Here is a 13,699-nt window from a genome sequence, read left to right on the forward strand (position 1 = left end):
GGGGGTACTGTCACGACTTCCGCCAAGGCTGCCTCCCCTCCTTGTTCGGGCAGGTTTCGGCGTTCGGCATCATCCGCTTACTAGCTACTGCCGATCCATTTATCATCACTCCATTTGTCTTGTCTTCAATCACACACACCTGGTCCTTATTCCCTCATTAGTCATTGTATAAGTGTTCCCTCTGCTTCCTTGTCTGTGTGGGGGATTGTTTATTGTGGAGGTTAGTGAAGTTTGGTGGAGCTCGTGTATTTTGTATTGACGGGAGTATTTCCCGTGTGCCTTGTATTTTCCAGTGCGCCTTGTATTTTCCAGTGCGCCTGTTTTGTGCCCTGGAGTGTGTTTGACGCATTTCTGCATAAACCTGTATTTTGCGGATTAAAGCCTGTTATTCTGTGATTTACCCTCCTGCGCCTGACTCCTTCAACACCACCTCATCACAGATGGACTCTGTCCTTCCTGTAGAGTATCTTCTGTTTCCAGAAGGTGTCAAAGTTATCTATAAAAGTGATTCCAGCAGAGCTACAGTGGGGGAAAAAAGTATTTAGTCAGCCACCAATTGTGCAAGTTCTCCCACTTAAAAAGATGAGAGAGGCCTGTAATTTTCATCATAGGTACACGTCAACTATGACAGACAAATTGAGGGGAAAAAATCCAGAAAATCACATTGTAGGATTTTTTATGAATTTATTTGCAAATTATGGTGGAAAATAAGTATTTGGTCACCTACAAACAAGCAAGATTTCTGGCTCTCACAGACCTGTAACTTATTCTTTAAGAGGCTCCTCTGTCCTCCACTCGTTACCTGTATTAATGGCACCTGTTTGAACTTGTTATCAGTATAAAAGACACCTGTCCACAACCTCAAACAGTCACACTCCAAACTCCACTATGGCCAAGACCAAAGAGCTGTCAAAGGACACCAGAAACAAAATTGTAGACCTGCACCAGGCTGGGAAGACTGAATCTGCAATAGGTAAGCAGCTTGGTTTGAAGAAATCAACTGTGGGAGCAATTATTAGGAAATGGAAGACATACAAGACCACTGATAATCTCCCTCGATCTGGGGCTCCACGCAAGATCTCACCCCATGGGGTCAAAATGATCACAAGAACGGTGAGCAAAAATCCCAGAACCACACGGGGGAACCTAGTGAATGACCTGCAGAGAGCTGGGACCAAAGTAACAAAGCCTACCATCAGTAACACACTACGCCGCCAGGGACTCAAATCCTGCAGTGCAAGACGTGTCCCCCTGCTTAAGCCAGTACATCTCCAGGCCCGTCTGAAGTTTGGTCAGATGAAACCAAAATATAACTTTTTGGTAAAAACTCAACTCGTCGTGTTTGGAGGACAAAGAATGCTGAGTTGCATCCAAAGAACACCATACCTACTGTGAAGCATGGGGGTGGAAACATCATGCTTTGGGGCTGTTTTTCTGCAAAGGGACCAGGACGACTGATCCGTGTAAAGGAAAGAATGAATGGGGCCATGTATCGTGAGATTTTGAGTGAAAACCTCCTTCCATCAGCAAGGGCATTGAAGATGAAACGTGGCTGGGTCTTTCAGCATGACAATGATCCCAAACACACCGCCCGGGCAACGAAGGAGTGGCTTCGTAAGAAGCATTTCAAGGTCCTGGAGTGGCCTAGCCAGTCTCCAGATCTCAACCCCATAGAAAATCTTTGGAGGGAGTTGAAAGTCTGTGTTGCCCAGCGACAGCCCCAAAACATCACTGCTCTAGAGGAGATCTGCATGGAGGAATGGGCCAAAATACCAGCAACAGTGTGTGAAAACCTTGTGAAGACTTACAGAAAACGTTTGACCTGTGTCATTGCCAACAAAGGTTATATAACAAAGTATTGAGAAACTTTTGTTATTGACCAAATACTTATTTTCCACCATAATTTGCAAATAAATTCATTAAAAATCCTACAATGTGTTCTCATTTTGTCTGTCATAGTTGACGTGTACCTATGATGAAAATTACAGGCCTCTCTCATCTTTTTAAGTGGGAGAACTTGCACAATTGGTGGCTGACTAAATACTTTTTTCCCCCACTGTACATTAAGCTTTTAGCCAGATGTGTAATGCCAGTAGCCTGCTGAATCTTTCACACCTGTGGCCCTACGATAATACTGGACCTGAAATGATTGGCCATTTTTTGGAGTCTTTTAATGCTAAAATCAGTTCTTTAAAATCAATTGTCAGATGTTCCGAGCTAGCCCTCCTGATGTCGTTTGACTCCACATGGACTATGACAGCGTCAGCTCCCGGTATCTGTCGTAGAACAGTCGGAAGCAGCTTTGTGATGTCCTGTACTTGTGCTCCTCGGTAGCACAGGGTTTTTGCATTGAGAACCGAGATGTTTCTCACCATAGAGCTGCTGATGATGACAGCTGGTGATGTTGAATGGGCCGGTCTCTCAGGCAGCCTCACAGTCTGATGAGGGTGGGAGCTCTGAGGATCTGAACCCGAGAGAGAAGCCACCGGAGAGGGAGACAGAACAGAGAACGAAGACGCAGGTACCTCCGGATTCAATCTTGAATGGGAAGCCCCTAAGGAAGAAGGCGCCGGAACCTCTGGATCCAGGGTGGCAAAGCTGTTTCTGGTCTGTGTCAGGTCCGGGCTTAACATCTCCAAGGAGACCCCCGTTCCCAGAAGACGCTTTCCACGGCGAGTGACATATCTCCATGGCTGGTTGGCTGGGTCGAGAACAGCTCTGTTCTCCAGGGAAGGGGGAGACCCCTTCGGGGATGGACCCCTGCTGAGCACTGGCCAGTCGGCTGTGGAGAGCTGACATGGCGCCAACATTTCCACCAGACCAGAGCGACGTCAGGCTACTGGGGTGGAAGAAAAATTAAAAGTAGACGGGTGTTGATTCCCTAGTAGCTTGTGTAGGTTTGCTACTTGCTTGCTAAGTGTAGCCACTTCGCCCCTGGAGTCCTCCGCAAGCAGGCAGTTGTTACATTGAAAGTCAGTGCGGTCCACATTGTCCTGGAACAAAGCAAAACAAACTCAAATACTGTCAGCTTTTTAAAAAACAATAAACTGTGGTCTCTCGTTCAGCTTTCAGCATTCAACGTTCAACAACAAGCTGTTCAGGAGTCTTATGGCTTGGGGGTAGAAGCTGTTAAGAAGCCTTTTGGACCTAGACTTGGCGCTCCGGTACTGCTTGCCGTGCGGTAGCAGAGAGAACAGTCTATGACTAGGGTGGCTGGAGTCTTTGACAATTTTTAGGGCCTTCCTCTGACACTGCCTGGTATAGAGGTCCTGGATGGCAGTAAGCTTGGCCCCAGTGATGTACTGGGCTGTACGCACTACACTCTGTAGTGCCTTGCGGTCGGAGGCCGAGCAGTTGCCATACCAGGCAGTGATGCAACCAGTCAGGATGCTCTCAATGGTGCAGCTGTATAACTTTTTGAGGATCTGAGGACCCATGCCAAATCTTTTCAGTCTCCTGAGGGGGAATAGGCTTTGTCGTGCCCTCTTCACGACTGTCTTGGTGTGTTTGGACCATGATAGTTTGTTGGTGATGTGGACACCAAGGAACTTGAAGCTCTCAACCTGCTCCACTACAGCCCCGTCGATGTGAATGGGGGCGTGCTCGGTCCTGTTTTTCCTGTAGTCCACAATCATCTCCTTTGTCTTGATCACGTTGAGGGAGTGGTTGTTATCCTGGCACCACACGGCCAGGTCTCTGACCTCCTCCCTATAGGCTGTCTTATCGTTGTCGGTGATCAGGCCTACCACTGTTGTGTCATCTGCAAACGTAATGATGGTGTTGGAGTCGTGCCGGGCCATGCAGTCATAGGTGAACAGGGAGAACAGGAGGGGACTGAGCACGCACCCCTGAGGGGACCCGTGTTGAGGATCAGCGTGGCAGATGTGTTGTTACCTACCCTTACCACCTGGAGGCGGCCCGTCAGGAAGTCCAGGTTCCAGATGCAGATGGAGGTGTTTAGTCCCAGGGTCGTTAGCTTAGTGTTGAATGAGCTGTAGTCAATTAATAGCATTCTCACGTAGGAGTTCCTTTTGTCCAGGTGGGAAAGTGCAGTGTGGAGTGCAATAGAGATTGCATCGTCTGTGGATCTGTTGGGGCGGTATGCAAATTGGAGTGGGTCTAGGGTTTCTGGGATAATGGTGTTGATGTGAGCCATGACCAGCCTTTCAAAGCACTTCATGGCTACAGACGTGAGTGCTACGGGTTGGTAGTCATTTAGGCAGGTTACCTTAGTGTTATTGGGCACAGGGACTATGGTGGTCTTCTTGAAACATGTTGGTATTACAGACTCAGTCAGGGACATGTTGAAAATGTTAGTGAAGACACTTGCCAATTGGTCAGCGCATGCTCGAAGTACACATCCTCGTAATCTGTCTGGTCCTGCGGCCTTGTGAATGTTGACCTGTTTAATGGTCTTACTCACATCGGCTACGGAGAGCGTGATCACACAGTCGTCCGGAACAGCTGGTGCTCTTATGCATGCTTCAGTGTTGCTTGCCTCGACGCGAGCATAGAAGTAATTTAGCTTGTCTGGTAGGCTCGTGCCACTGGGCAGCTCGCGTCTGTGCTTCCCTTTGTAGTCTGTAATGGTTTGCAAGCCCTGCCACATCCGACGAGTGACGGAGCCCGTGTAGTACGATTCAATCTTAGTTCTGTATTGACGCTTTGCCTGTTTGATGGTTCGTTGGAGGGCATAGCGGGATTTCTTATAAGCGTCCGGGTTAGAGTCCCGGCAGCTCTACCCTTTAGCTCAGTGTGGATGTTGCCTGCAATCCATGGCTTCTGGTTGGGGTATGTATGTATGTACGGTCACTGTGGGAATGACGTCATCGATGCACTTATTGTTGAAGCAAGTGACTGATGTGGTGTACTCCTCAATGCCATAGGAAGAATCCCAGAACATATTCCAGTCTGTGCTAGCAAAACAGTCCTGTAGCTTAGCATCTGCGTCATCTGACCACTTCTTTATTGACTGAGTCACTGGTGCTTCCTGCTTTAGTTTTTACTTGTAAGCAGGAATCAGGAGGATAGAGTTATGGTCAGATTTTCCAAATGGAGGGCGAGGGAGAGCTTTGTACACATTTATGTGTGTGGAGTAAAGGTGGTCTAGAGTTTTTTTTCCTCTGGTTGCACATTTAACATGCTGGTAGAATTTAGGTAAAACTGATTTAATTTCCCTGCATTAAAGTTCCGGCCACTAGGAGCGCCGCCTCTGGATGAGTGTTTTCCTCATCCACGATTATAGTTGAAATATTGTGAAAAGGCCTGTTTTTGTCTGCATGCTTTTCACTGACAGATTTGCTGTGCGTTCCCGACTGTAGGCTATGCCTTGTTATTGGGCTACACACAATCATTCCACAGCTAGGCGATTTTTAAAAAGAAGCTATTGATCCGCTGTGGATAAATTATAGGCCTCATGATGTAGTAGGATATTCTGAATTATTTCATTTCTTTCTGGACAGCAGTAATTCTATACCTTTGGCCAATTTATTAAAAAAAAAGCAGGGGTGCTGCAGCTCCTCGACAACCCTTCGTGTGGCTATGATTCTATAAGGAAATAAATGAAGTGCAACGCTGGAGAGATGAGAGTTGCAGAGTCATGTCTATCAGAGTTGAGGAGAGAGATCATGGAAAGTGCGCAAACCATAAGCCCGAGCTGGCCCAACCCGAATCAACTCTGAAAATCAACTTTTTCACATTACGTTTTTTTGGAGGGGCCTGGAGAATTAAGGAAGAGGCAACTCGAATGAACTTTGATCGCTTTTGTTATAATTTGTACATTTGTAAAAAGTGCGAGAAAAAAATGCATGCCAAGAGAGGTACCGGATCCGGCTCAAATTAAGCACTGGGGAAAAGTCATGCAAAACATTGTTGAATTCAAACGTTCTGCTGACAGGTCCAAAACAATTTGCCATTGTTTTCTCTTTCAGAAACTGACACAGTCCTTTCCCAGATACAGCAGAAATTACTGTAAAATATTAAAACATTCTGCCAACACAGTAACTAAAACAGTAGCTTATGTCAAATATTTTACAGTAACCTATAGGCTACAGTATTGCTGTGCGATAGAAGCGTGACATCATTGCCTATTTAATCTCAGAGACTAAAGCAAGGCAGGACATATAAACCCAATAATCTATTGATAAACTAAATATTGAAAAACAATTAGTCTGTTGCATAGAAGTGTGGGCTGTAGCATTTAGCCTACTTTTAAATTGTTTGTAATATACAATCAATCTTTCAGAATGCGCAGACAGGCACTTGCTATAGACAGCATGCATGTTTTAGAAAAATCACTGTAAAACATCAAAACATTCTGCCCACCTCTACAGAAATGTGATCAAAATTACTTTTAGAAACTGCCTTGGTAAAATTACAAATAGTTCCAAATTATACAGCAAATAAAGCTAATTATTGACACCATAAAATATGAATGGAAGACATTTTCAAGGCGGGGTTTAAATGCTGGTTCATGGCTGCACAGTTTTAGGACAGGTCTGATTTATAACTGGAAACATGCATACAGATGTATGGCATGCGCCAAGTTTATAAATCTCAACATTTTTGTATATGCGCAGACTTTTCATAAATGGCACACACAGGAATTGAGTGTGAAATGTACGTTACTGTTATAAATGAGGCGCCTGTGGAGCAGACAGATATATGAATATCTAGCTCTGCAGCCCTGTGCATGGAGGCAGCTGAGTCAATTCCACTGGTAGCTCCACTGTACTGATCCCCTGCTTTCTATCTTTCTGTCTATCACAATTTTCCAGCTCTTAGTTTTAGTCTCTGCTGTCTCTGCATGTGATAAATAAACTGAAAAGATTACATATCTTCTCGGTCTGTGTCATTGCCGAGTCCTAATGTATCCTGTTTTATAACAGCAGCTTCACTAACTGCTCCACACAGACTCCACAGCTGATCACCCCACTCTGTCTTTGGACCCAGAGCCCACACAAATTAAAGAGATACAGGAGGAACTCAGGACCAGTCAGGAGAAAGAGCAGCTTCAATGGCTGGAGGCGGATATCATAGAGTTCATATTCACTGCTTCCTGTGTGAAAAGTGATGTTACGAAACCAATTAGCCTACTGATTTGGCTGCACTCGTTATATCTAGGGGTAAAAGCTTATACGACTAGGTGTTGAATGTACAGTGTGTACCCGGGAGACAGCAACCTTACATTAGTTTGGTTTGACAAGTGAGTTTGAACAAAAATAAAGCTAGGTCATAGCAAGTGTTTCTGGACTTTTACTGTGGTCAAATAGCTTAGAGTGGGTCCAATTGACACTATATGGTGATATTGCACTGTACAGAAAAAAGGATTGATTGTGTGCCCAAAAAAACATGGTCCAATCTACTCCGTATAATCCCTAGAATACAAAACAGGTAAATTGAACAAATAGCTAGGTCTTCGCTAGTGTTGCTGGACTTTTACTGTGGTCAAATAGATTCGCGTACGGCCCCTGGACACTATATGGTACAAATATTGCACTGTACAGAACAAATATTGATTCTATATCCATAAAACCATGTTCCAGTCTACTCACTAAAGTCCCTAGAATACAAAACAGGTGAGTTTTAAGAAAAATAGCGAGGTCATAGCATTTTAATAACTGCATTCTCTGGTTTAGTGCACGCTTTCACATTAGTCCCAAGCCGTTGCAGTTGTCAGGAGTCGCCTGTATTACAATGTGTTTTCTTTCAGTTCATACAATAAATGATCATCCAAGATTACCCTTTTACTAATTAACACTTCCCCACATGAAGTTATCCATTTCCATCATCACTGGTCTGTAGTGAAACTCCATCCACATGGGAGTGCTGTGATGGGTTTATGAGCTCACCACCCACTGAAACAAACAGAAGAAGAAGATAATACGGAAGTAAAACGGGTAGCGGGTTTGTGGGAGCCATTCTTTCCTCTTTAACGAAGCGAATACTAACTGAATATCCAACTCTCAGTCGACTGAAAATGTCTAAACTACAGTTGTTGCATGTGTTTTTAAATGAGCGTTTAACGGCGGCTGCTGTGGAGATTTTCGGAGCAGTTGAGAAAACGGTAGTGGAGTACCAGGAGGAGAATTATCGTCTACGGAGACTACTGCGGATAACGCCGGACATAAAACAATGTAAAATAGCTCGTATCATTTAGATCTATGCTGCCGTAGAATTGCAAACAGCAGTAACTACACATTTGGTCAACATTTTGTTGAGACCCAAATTAAGCTTTGTAGTATCTGTTTTATCTTGTTACAGAGTGTCCTGGTTCAATTATTTTCTGTTTAAGAGAAACTGGAGTTTCAAATTTGCAATAACTAACGTTAACGTTGGTTGTTCAGAGAAGGGTGCAATTGCGGCCCACAATTCGGGGCGTTTCAGCATGTGGGCATTTCTGCATCTGCAGGAACCTTGCTTCATCCTGCAACGCCATTGTTAGGCTGGACAATAGACAAAATTCACCCAAGGCTGAAAAACCGCAATAGAACGTTGGCTAAGCTGGAACACTAGCGTGAGCCCATAGCAAATGAATTGAATCGAACGTTCCCAGGGCCTGTTTTTACTGGAATGATGCTTAGAATTCAATTTTGCCTAAAATGGAACAAAAAAATGTATCTGTTCTTAGGACAAAACTGAAGAAAAAAAAACTTGTGTAGAAAGTAAACATCTGCACCTCGATGGTGTCAACTGTGCTTATGTCTGCGTAATGAGGAAGACATTTCTGGTCTAGTGATCGATGACAACCGAGCTCGCTTTCCAGACTTACATAATTACAAAGAGGAGATTCTCCTGATTTAAAATGGTGTCCGACTTGAACAAATCTAAATATACACATTGAGAGATATTTGGCGAAATAGACCGGCATACTTCTCCATAGGAAAAAAATGGGCGGAGCTCAGGGTTCCAAGGGCAAAAAGTATTTTGGTGCTAGCATTTGATGACAACCGAGCTTGCTGCCCAGACTTACATAATTACAAAGAGGAGATTCTCATGATTTAAAATGGTGCCCGACTTCAAAAAATCAAAATATACACATTGCGAGATATTTTGCAAAATAAACAGACATGCCTATATTTCCCCTATAGAAAACAATGGGACGACCTCAGAGTTCAATGAGTAATTGTTTGTTGTTGTAGTTTTAACTACCAGCGTGGGCAGGTCTCATTGCCAAGAATAGCGAAGCAGGCATTGTGACATAGAACGTTCTGAAGGAAAGTTGGTGCCACAGTGCTCTATTTAACTAATAGGAGCTGGCAGGGTGAAAAATGCCCTAAAATAAGGCCTGTTTTTTCGTGATTACTTTGAATCTACGAGAAGCAGCTGGGACATATGGTAATATTATGAAACTGGGCTCCACGGCAGATGCAATGAAAGTTTTTATCCGAAAAAAGCGTTGTTAAAAATGTAATGTGTCCAGCCTACCATTGTTTACAGACAGCTCGTTGCGGACGCTTCCTTAACCAGGCGTCCTTTATAAACCAAATCGAAACTATTTGGTTTCACCAAAATAATGTTTCCAGTCGAGGCATATTAAGTATATCTAGGAACAATGCTTACTATTAGATGTGTTGAATGTGCCCTTCCGTATAAAATAAGTGTTTAAAACAGTTTATCTAGGGTCTCCCATTTTCTGCCAGTGGTCGGGGCATTCTAGACAACATAGTCGCGCGAGAGTAAGTTACAATAATCTCCCACTTCTACAGGCGGAAAATTGGAGACCCTGGATAAAAATCTGTTTTAAATGCATATTTGTTAGCGAAGGACACATTCAACATGTCGAATCGTAAGTATTGTGAGATGGCTCTGTTGACTGTAAAAGTTATTTGGGTGAAACCAAATAGTTTAGAAATATTTTTTACCTTATGGCGGAAAATGCTTAAATACAACATTCAAAATGTGAAAACATAATTACATAAAACCGTTAAATACATTTGGAATGTAATTAGAACTCAAACTGTTTCCATCAAAAAGAAAAGCAACAAAGTTGGTTCAACACATTTAGATTGTAGATACTGCACCTTGCTTTTGCATTACCCATGTAGTAGTTTAAGGGGCAGATCAGTGGTCAGGGTTGACATGCATAAAAAAATTACTTCATAATAAGATAATCCATCAATGCATTACCACTTACATTGCCTTAAGAAAGAATTCACACCCCTTGACTTTTTCCACATTTTGTTGTTACAAATTGGGATTATAATTAATTGAATTGTCAATTCAATTAATTATATGCTCTACAGAAAATACTGTCAAGTGGATGGAATAATTCTAACATAAAAAAAAAGAAAAGTATTCAGCCCCCTGAGTCAATACATGTTAGAATCACCCTTGGCAGCGATTACAGCTGTCTTTTTCGGTAAGCACACCTGGATTGTACAATATTTGCACATTTATTCTTTTTTTAACTCCTCAAGCTCTGTCAAGTTGGTTGTTGATCAAATTTATTGAAAATGAAATACAGAAATATCTCATTTACATAAGTATTCACACCCCTTTGCTATGACGCTCCAAATTTGAGCTCAGGTGCATCCAACTTCCTTTGATCATTCTTGAGATATAATTACAACTTTGATTGGAGTTCACCTGTGGCCAATTCAATTGTTTGGACATGATTTAGAACAGGGATGGGCAACTAATTGCATTCTAAACTGAAGACTATGATTAGTTGAATATTGAAGTTAGGTGTGTTAGCTAGTGCTAGAAATAAAACACACCTGTCTATATAAGGTACGACAGTTGACAGTGTATGTCAGACCAGAAACTACCATGAAGTCCAAGGAACTGTCTGTAGAGCTCTGAGATAGAATTGTGATGACGCATATATCTGGGGAAGGGTATAAAGCAATTTCTAGAGTGTTGAAAGTTTCAAAGAGCACAGTGGTCTCCATCATTGGGAAATTGAAAAAATATGGAACTACCCAGACTCTGCCTAGAGCTGGCCGTCCGACCAAACTGGGCAAGAAGGACCTTGGTCAGGGAGCTGACCAAAAACCCAATGACTACTCTGACAGAACTACAGAGTTCCTTGGCTGAGATGGGAGAACCTGCCAGAAGGATAACAGTCTCTATTGCACTTCACCAATCTGGGCTTTATGGGAGGGTGGCCAGAAGGAAGCCACTTCTGAGAGCATAAGGCAAAATATTCTGTGGTCTGATGAGACATAAATGTAACTATTTGGCCTGAATGCAAAGCGCTATGTCAGGACAAAACCAGGCACAGCTCATCACCTGTCTAACACCTACCTTACCATGAAGCATGGTGGTGGCAGCATCATGCTTTGGGGATGCTTTTCAGGGCAGGGACTGGGAGACTGGTAAGGATAGAGGGAACAGTGAATGGAGCCAAATACAGGCAAATCCTTGATGAGAACATGCTTCAGAGTGCAAATGATTTACGTTCCAACAGGACAATGACCCAAAGCATACAGCCAAAGCAATGCTGGAATGGCTTCAGAATAATAATGTAAAAGTCCTTGAGTGGCCCAGCCAAAGCTCGAACTTGAATCCCATTGAAATTATGTGGAAAGACTTAAAGATTGCTGTTCACTGCCGCTCCCCATCTAATTTAAAAGAGCTTGAGAAAATCTGCAAGGAAGAATGTGAGAAAATCCCCAAAACCAAAGCTGATACAGACATACCCAAGATGACTCAAAGCTGTAATCGCCGCCAAAAGAGCTTCTACAAAGTATTGACTCGGGTGTGAATACTGATGTAAATGAGATATTTCTGTATTTCATTTTCAATAAATAAAAATGTCTAAACATGTTTTCACTTTGTCATTATGAGGTATTGTGTGTAGATGGGTGAGATTTTTAAAATGTATTTAACCCATTTTGAATTTAGGCTGTAACACAACAAAATGTGTAATAAGTCAAAGGGTGTGAATACTTTCTTAAGGCACTGTATGTACCTACACCATATTTGGCTGGACAGCAAAAAAAAACATTATAGCCATTTTTCTCAGTTTCATTGTTTGCGTAGTTACTGCTCTTTGCCTTTGTAGGGCAGTATAAATATCTAGTTACAACTAAACTCAAATATCTTCTCTTTTAAGTCAACACAGCTTGCCCAAAATGTTTGCACTGCAGTGACGAACCAGGGATATAGCTTGAAAATGTACCTCAATCCAGGGATGGAAGGTGTTGCTGTACTCCTTGATTTTTGTGGCTGGGATAATGATACAAGTAGAAGATTGAAATACTGCTTGTTTTTAATTAAATTGCCTTTTTCTTCAGCATACTAATGCTAAAGCAGCCCCATTGGATTCCACAGCCTTCCTGCAGCTACTCACCCAAACACTAGGCATCACATTTTCATGGAATCCAATGGGCTGCTTTAGCATTAGCAAGCCTTTATAGAACAGTTTCTTATGTATTTTTGTTTACTGTGCATGATTAAAAAGTTTGTCACAAAAAACGTATTGAAATAGCATATTGCTTGGTATGTACACTCAGGCATGTCTAAAGGCTGTAGGTCTATATATCATAGAGATATATAATTCAGTTGTATCATTCAGATGTTCTATTTAATTATGTGGTATACAAATAACCTCTGCTCCTACTCGGCTTCCCTCCAGACTCCTTGCAGCTCTCTCTTGCTGTCTCTGAAGAGAATGTTCCCCTTGAGCAGCAGCACTTTGATCAGGAGTGGAGCCCCAGTCTGGGGCAGGAGGACCCAGAGCCCACACAGATTAAACAGGAACATGAGGAACTTAGGACCATTCAGGAGGAAGAGCAGCTTCAAGGGCAGGAGGATGATATCATAGAGTTCAAATTCCCTCATATTTGTGTGAAAAGTGAATGTGATCAGGAGAACCCACTTCATTCCTTTACTCTTCCCCAAACTCAGACTGTGGAGAACAGAGAGAGTGCCTCTAAACCAGTGGATCTCACACCTTTTGTCACTGTTACCCACCTAAAGGGTCTTGACATTCCCTGTGACCCTCCAGATAATCAAAACAATGCCTCCAGCTACAGCTCAGCTGTAAGCAGCGACCCAGTAGGACTTAACAGCAGCCCACCATTGGATCCCAACCTATCAATGGGGGAACACTGTTCCAAACCCAGCACCACGTCTAGAAAAACTCACCGCTGCTGTGACTGTGGAGAAACGTTTGCTCTGAAAGCTGACCTGCAGGGGCATGTGACTCTCGCCAAGAAGAGACCCAGCGAATGCCGCCTCTGCAAAAAACACTACAACTCCACCTGTAAATTGAAGGCCCATGTCAGACTCTGTCACGTGGAGAAACTCTTCACCTGCCCCTTTTGTGGAAAGACCTTCAAACTCAAAGGAGATCTGTCCAGACATATGAGGATTCACACAGGAGTGAAACCATTTAGCTGTGGAGACTGTGGAAAGAGTTTCAATCAGAAGGGGCACCTAACTGAACATATAAGGACTCACACAGGAGAGAAACCATTTAGCTGTGGTGACTGTGGGAAAAGCTTCATTCAGAAGGGGGACCTAAGGAGGCATATACTGACTCACACTGGAGAGAAACCATTTAGCTGTGGTGACTGTGGGAAAAGCTTCAATCGGAAGGGGAACCTGAATTTGCACATACTGACTCACACAGGAGCGAACGTCCACAAAGAAAGAAACAAATAAAGAAAACAGGATGGAAACACAAAGAAGAAACAAATTAGGACAAAGACATCTTGTCAGAAGATGGACAACACTCTTTGGAAAAGCAAAG

General features: G+C 43.1%; 1 protein-coding gene across 1 annotated transcript; it reads left to right on the plus strand.

The window, feature by feature from the left end:
* Positions 1 to 7,874: 7,874 nt before the first annotated feature.
* Positions 7,875 to 13,699, plus strand: LOC311113585 (uncharacterized protein). Its single transcript, XM_084156836.1, has 2 exons — positions 7,875 to 8,135; positions 12,581 to 13,699. The coding sequence occupies exons 1-2, from the start codon at positions 7,979 to 7,981 to the stop codon at positions 13,609 to 13,611; spliced, it is 1,188 nt and encodes a 395-aa protein (XP_084012962.1). The 5' UTR covers positions 7,875 to 7,978; the 3' UTR covers positions 13,612 to 13,699.

This window comes from Coregonus lavaretus (assembly GCF_964263955.1).
Source record: "Coregonus lavaretus genome assembly, chromosome: 40".
NCBI classification, from domain to species: Eukaryota; Metazoa; Chordata; class Actinopteri; order Salmoniformes; family Salmonidae; genus Coregonus; species Coregonus lavaretus.

What these genes read in the sequence shown, in the direction of transcription:
- LOC311113585 (XM_084156836.1), top strand. Translation starts at nt 7,979, where the DNA reads ATGTCTAAACTACAGTTGTTGCATGTGTTTTTAAATGAGCGTTTAACG. An exon ending in AACGCCGGACATAAAACAAT is followed by an intron (nt 8,136 to 12,580) that starts GTAAAATAGCTC and finishes GCTTCCCTCCAG; the next exon opens with ACTCCTTGCAGCTCTCTCTT.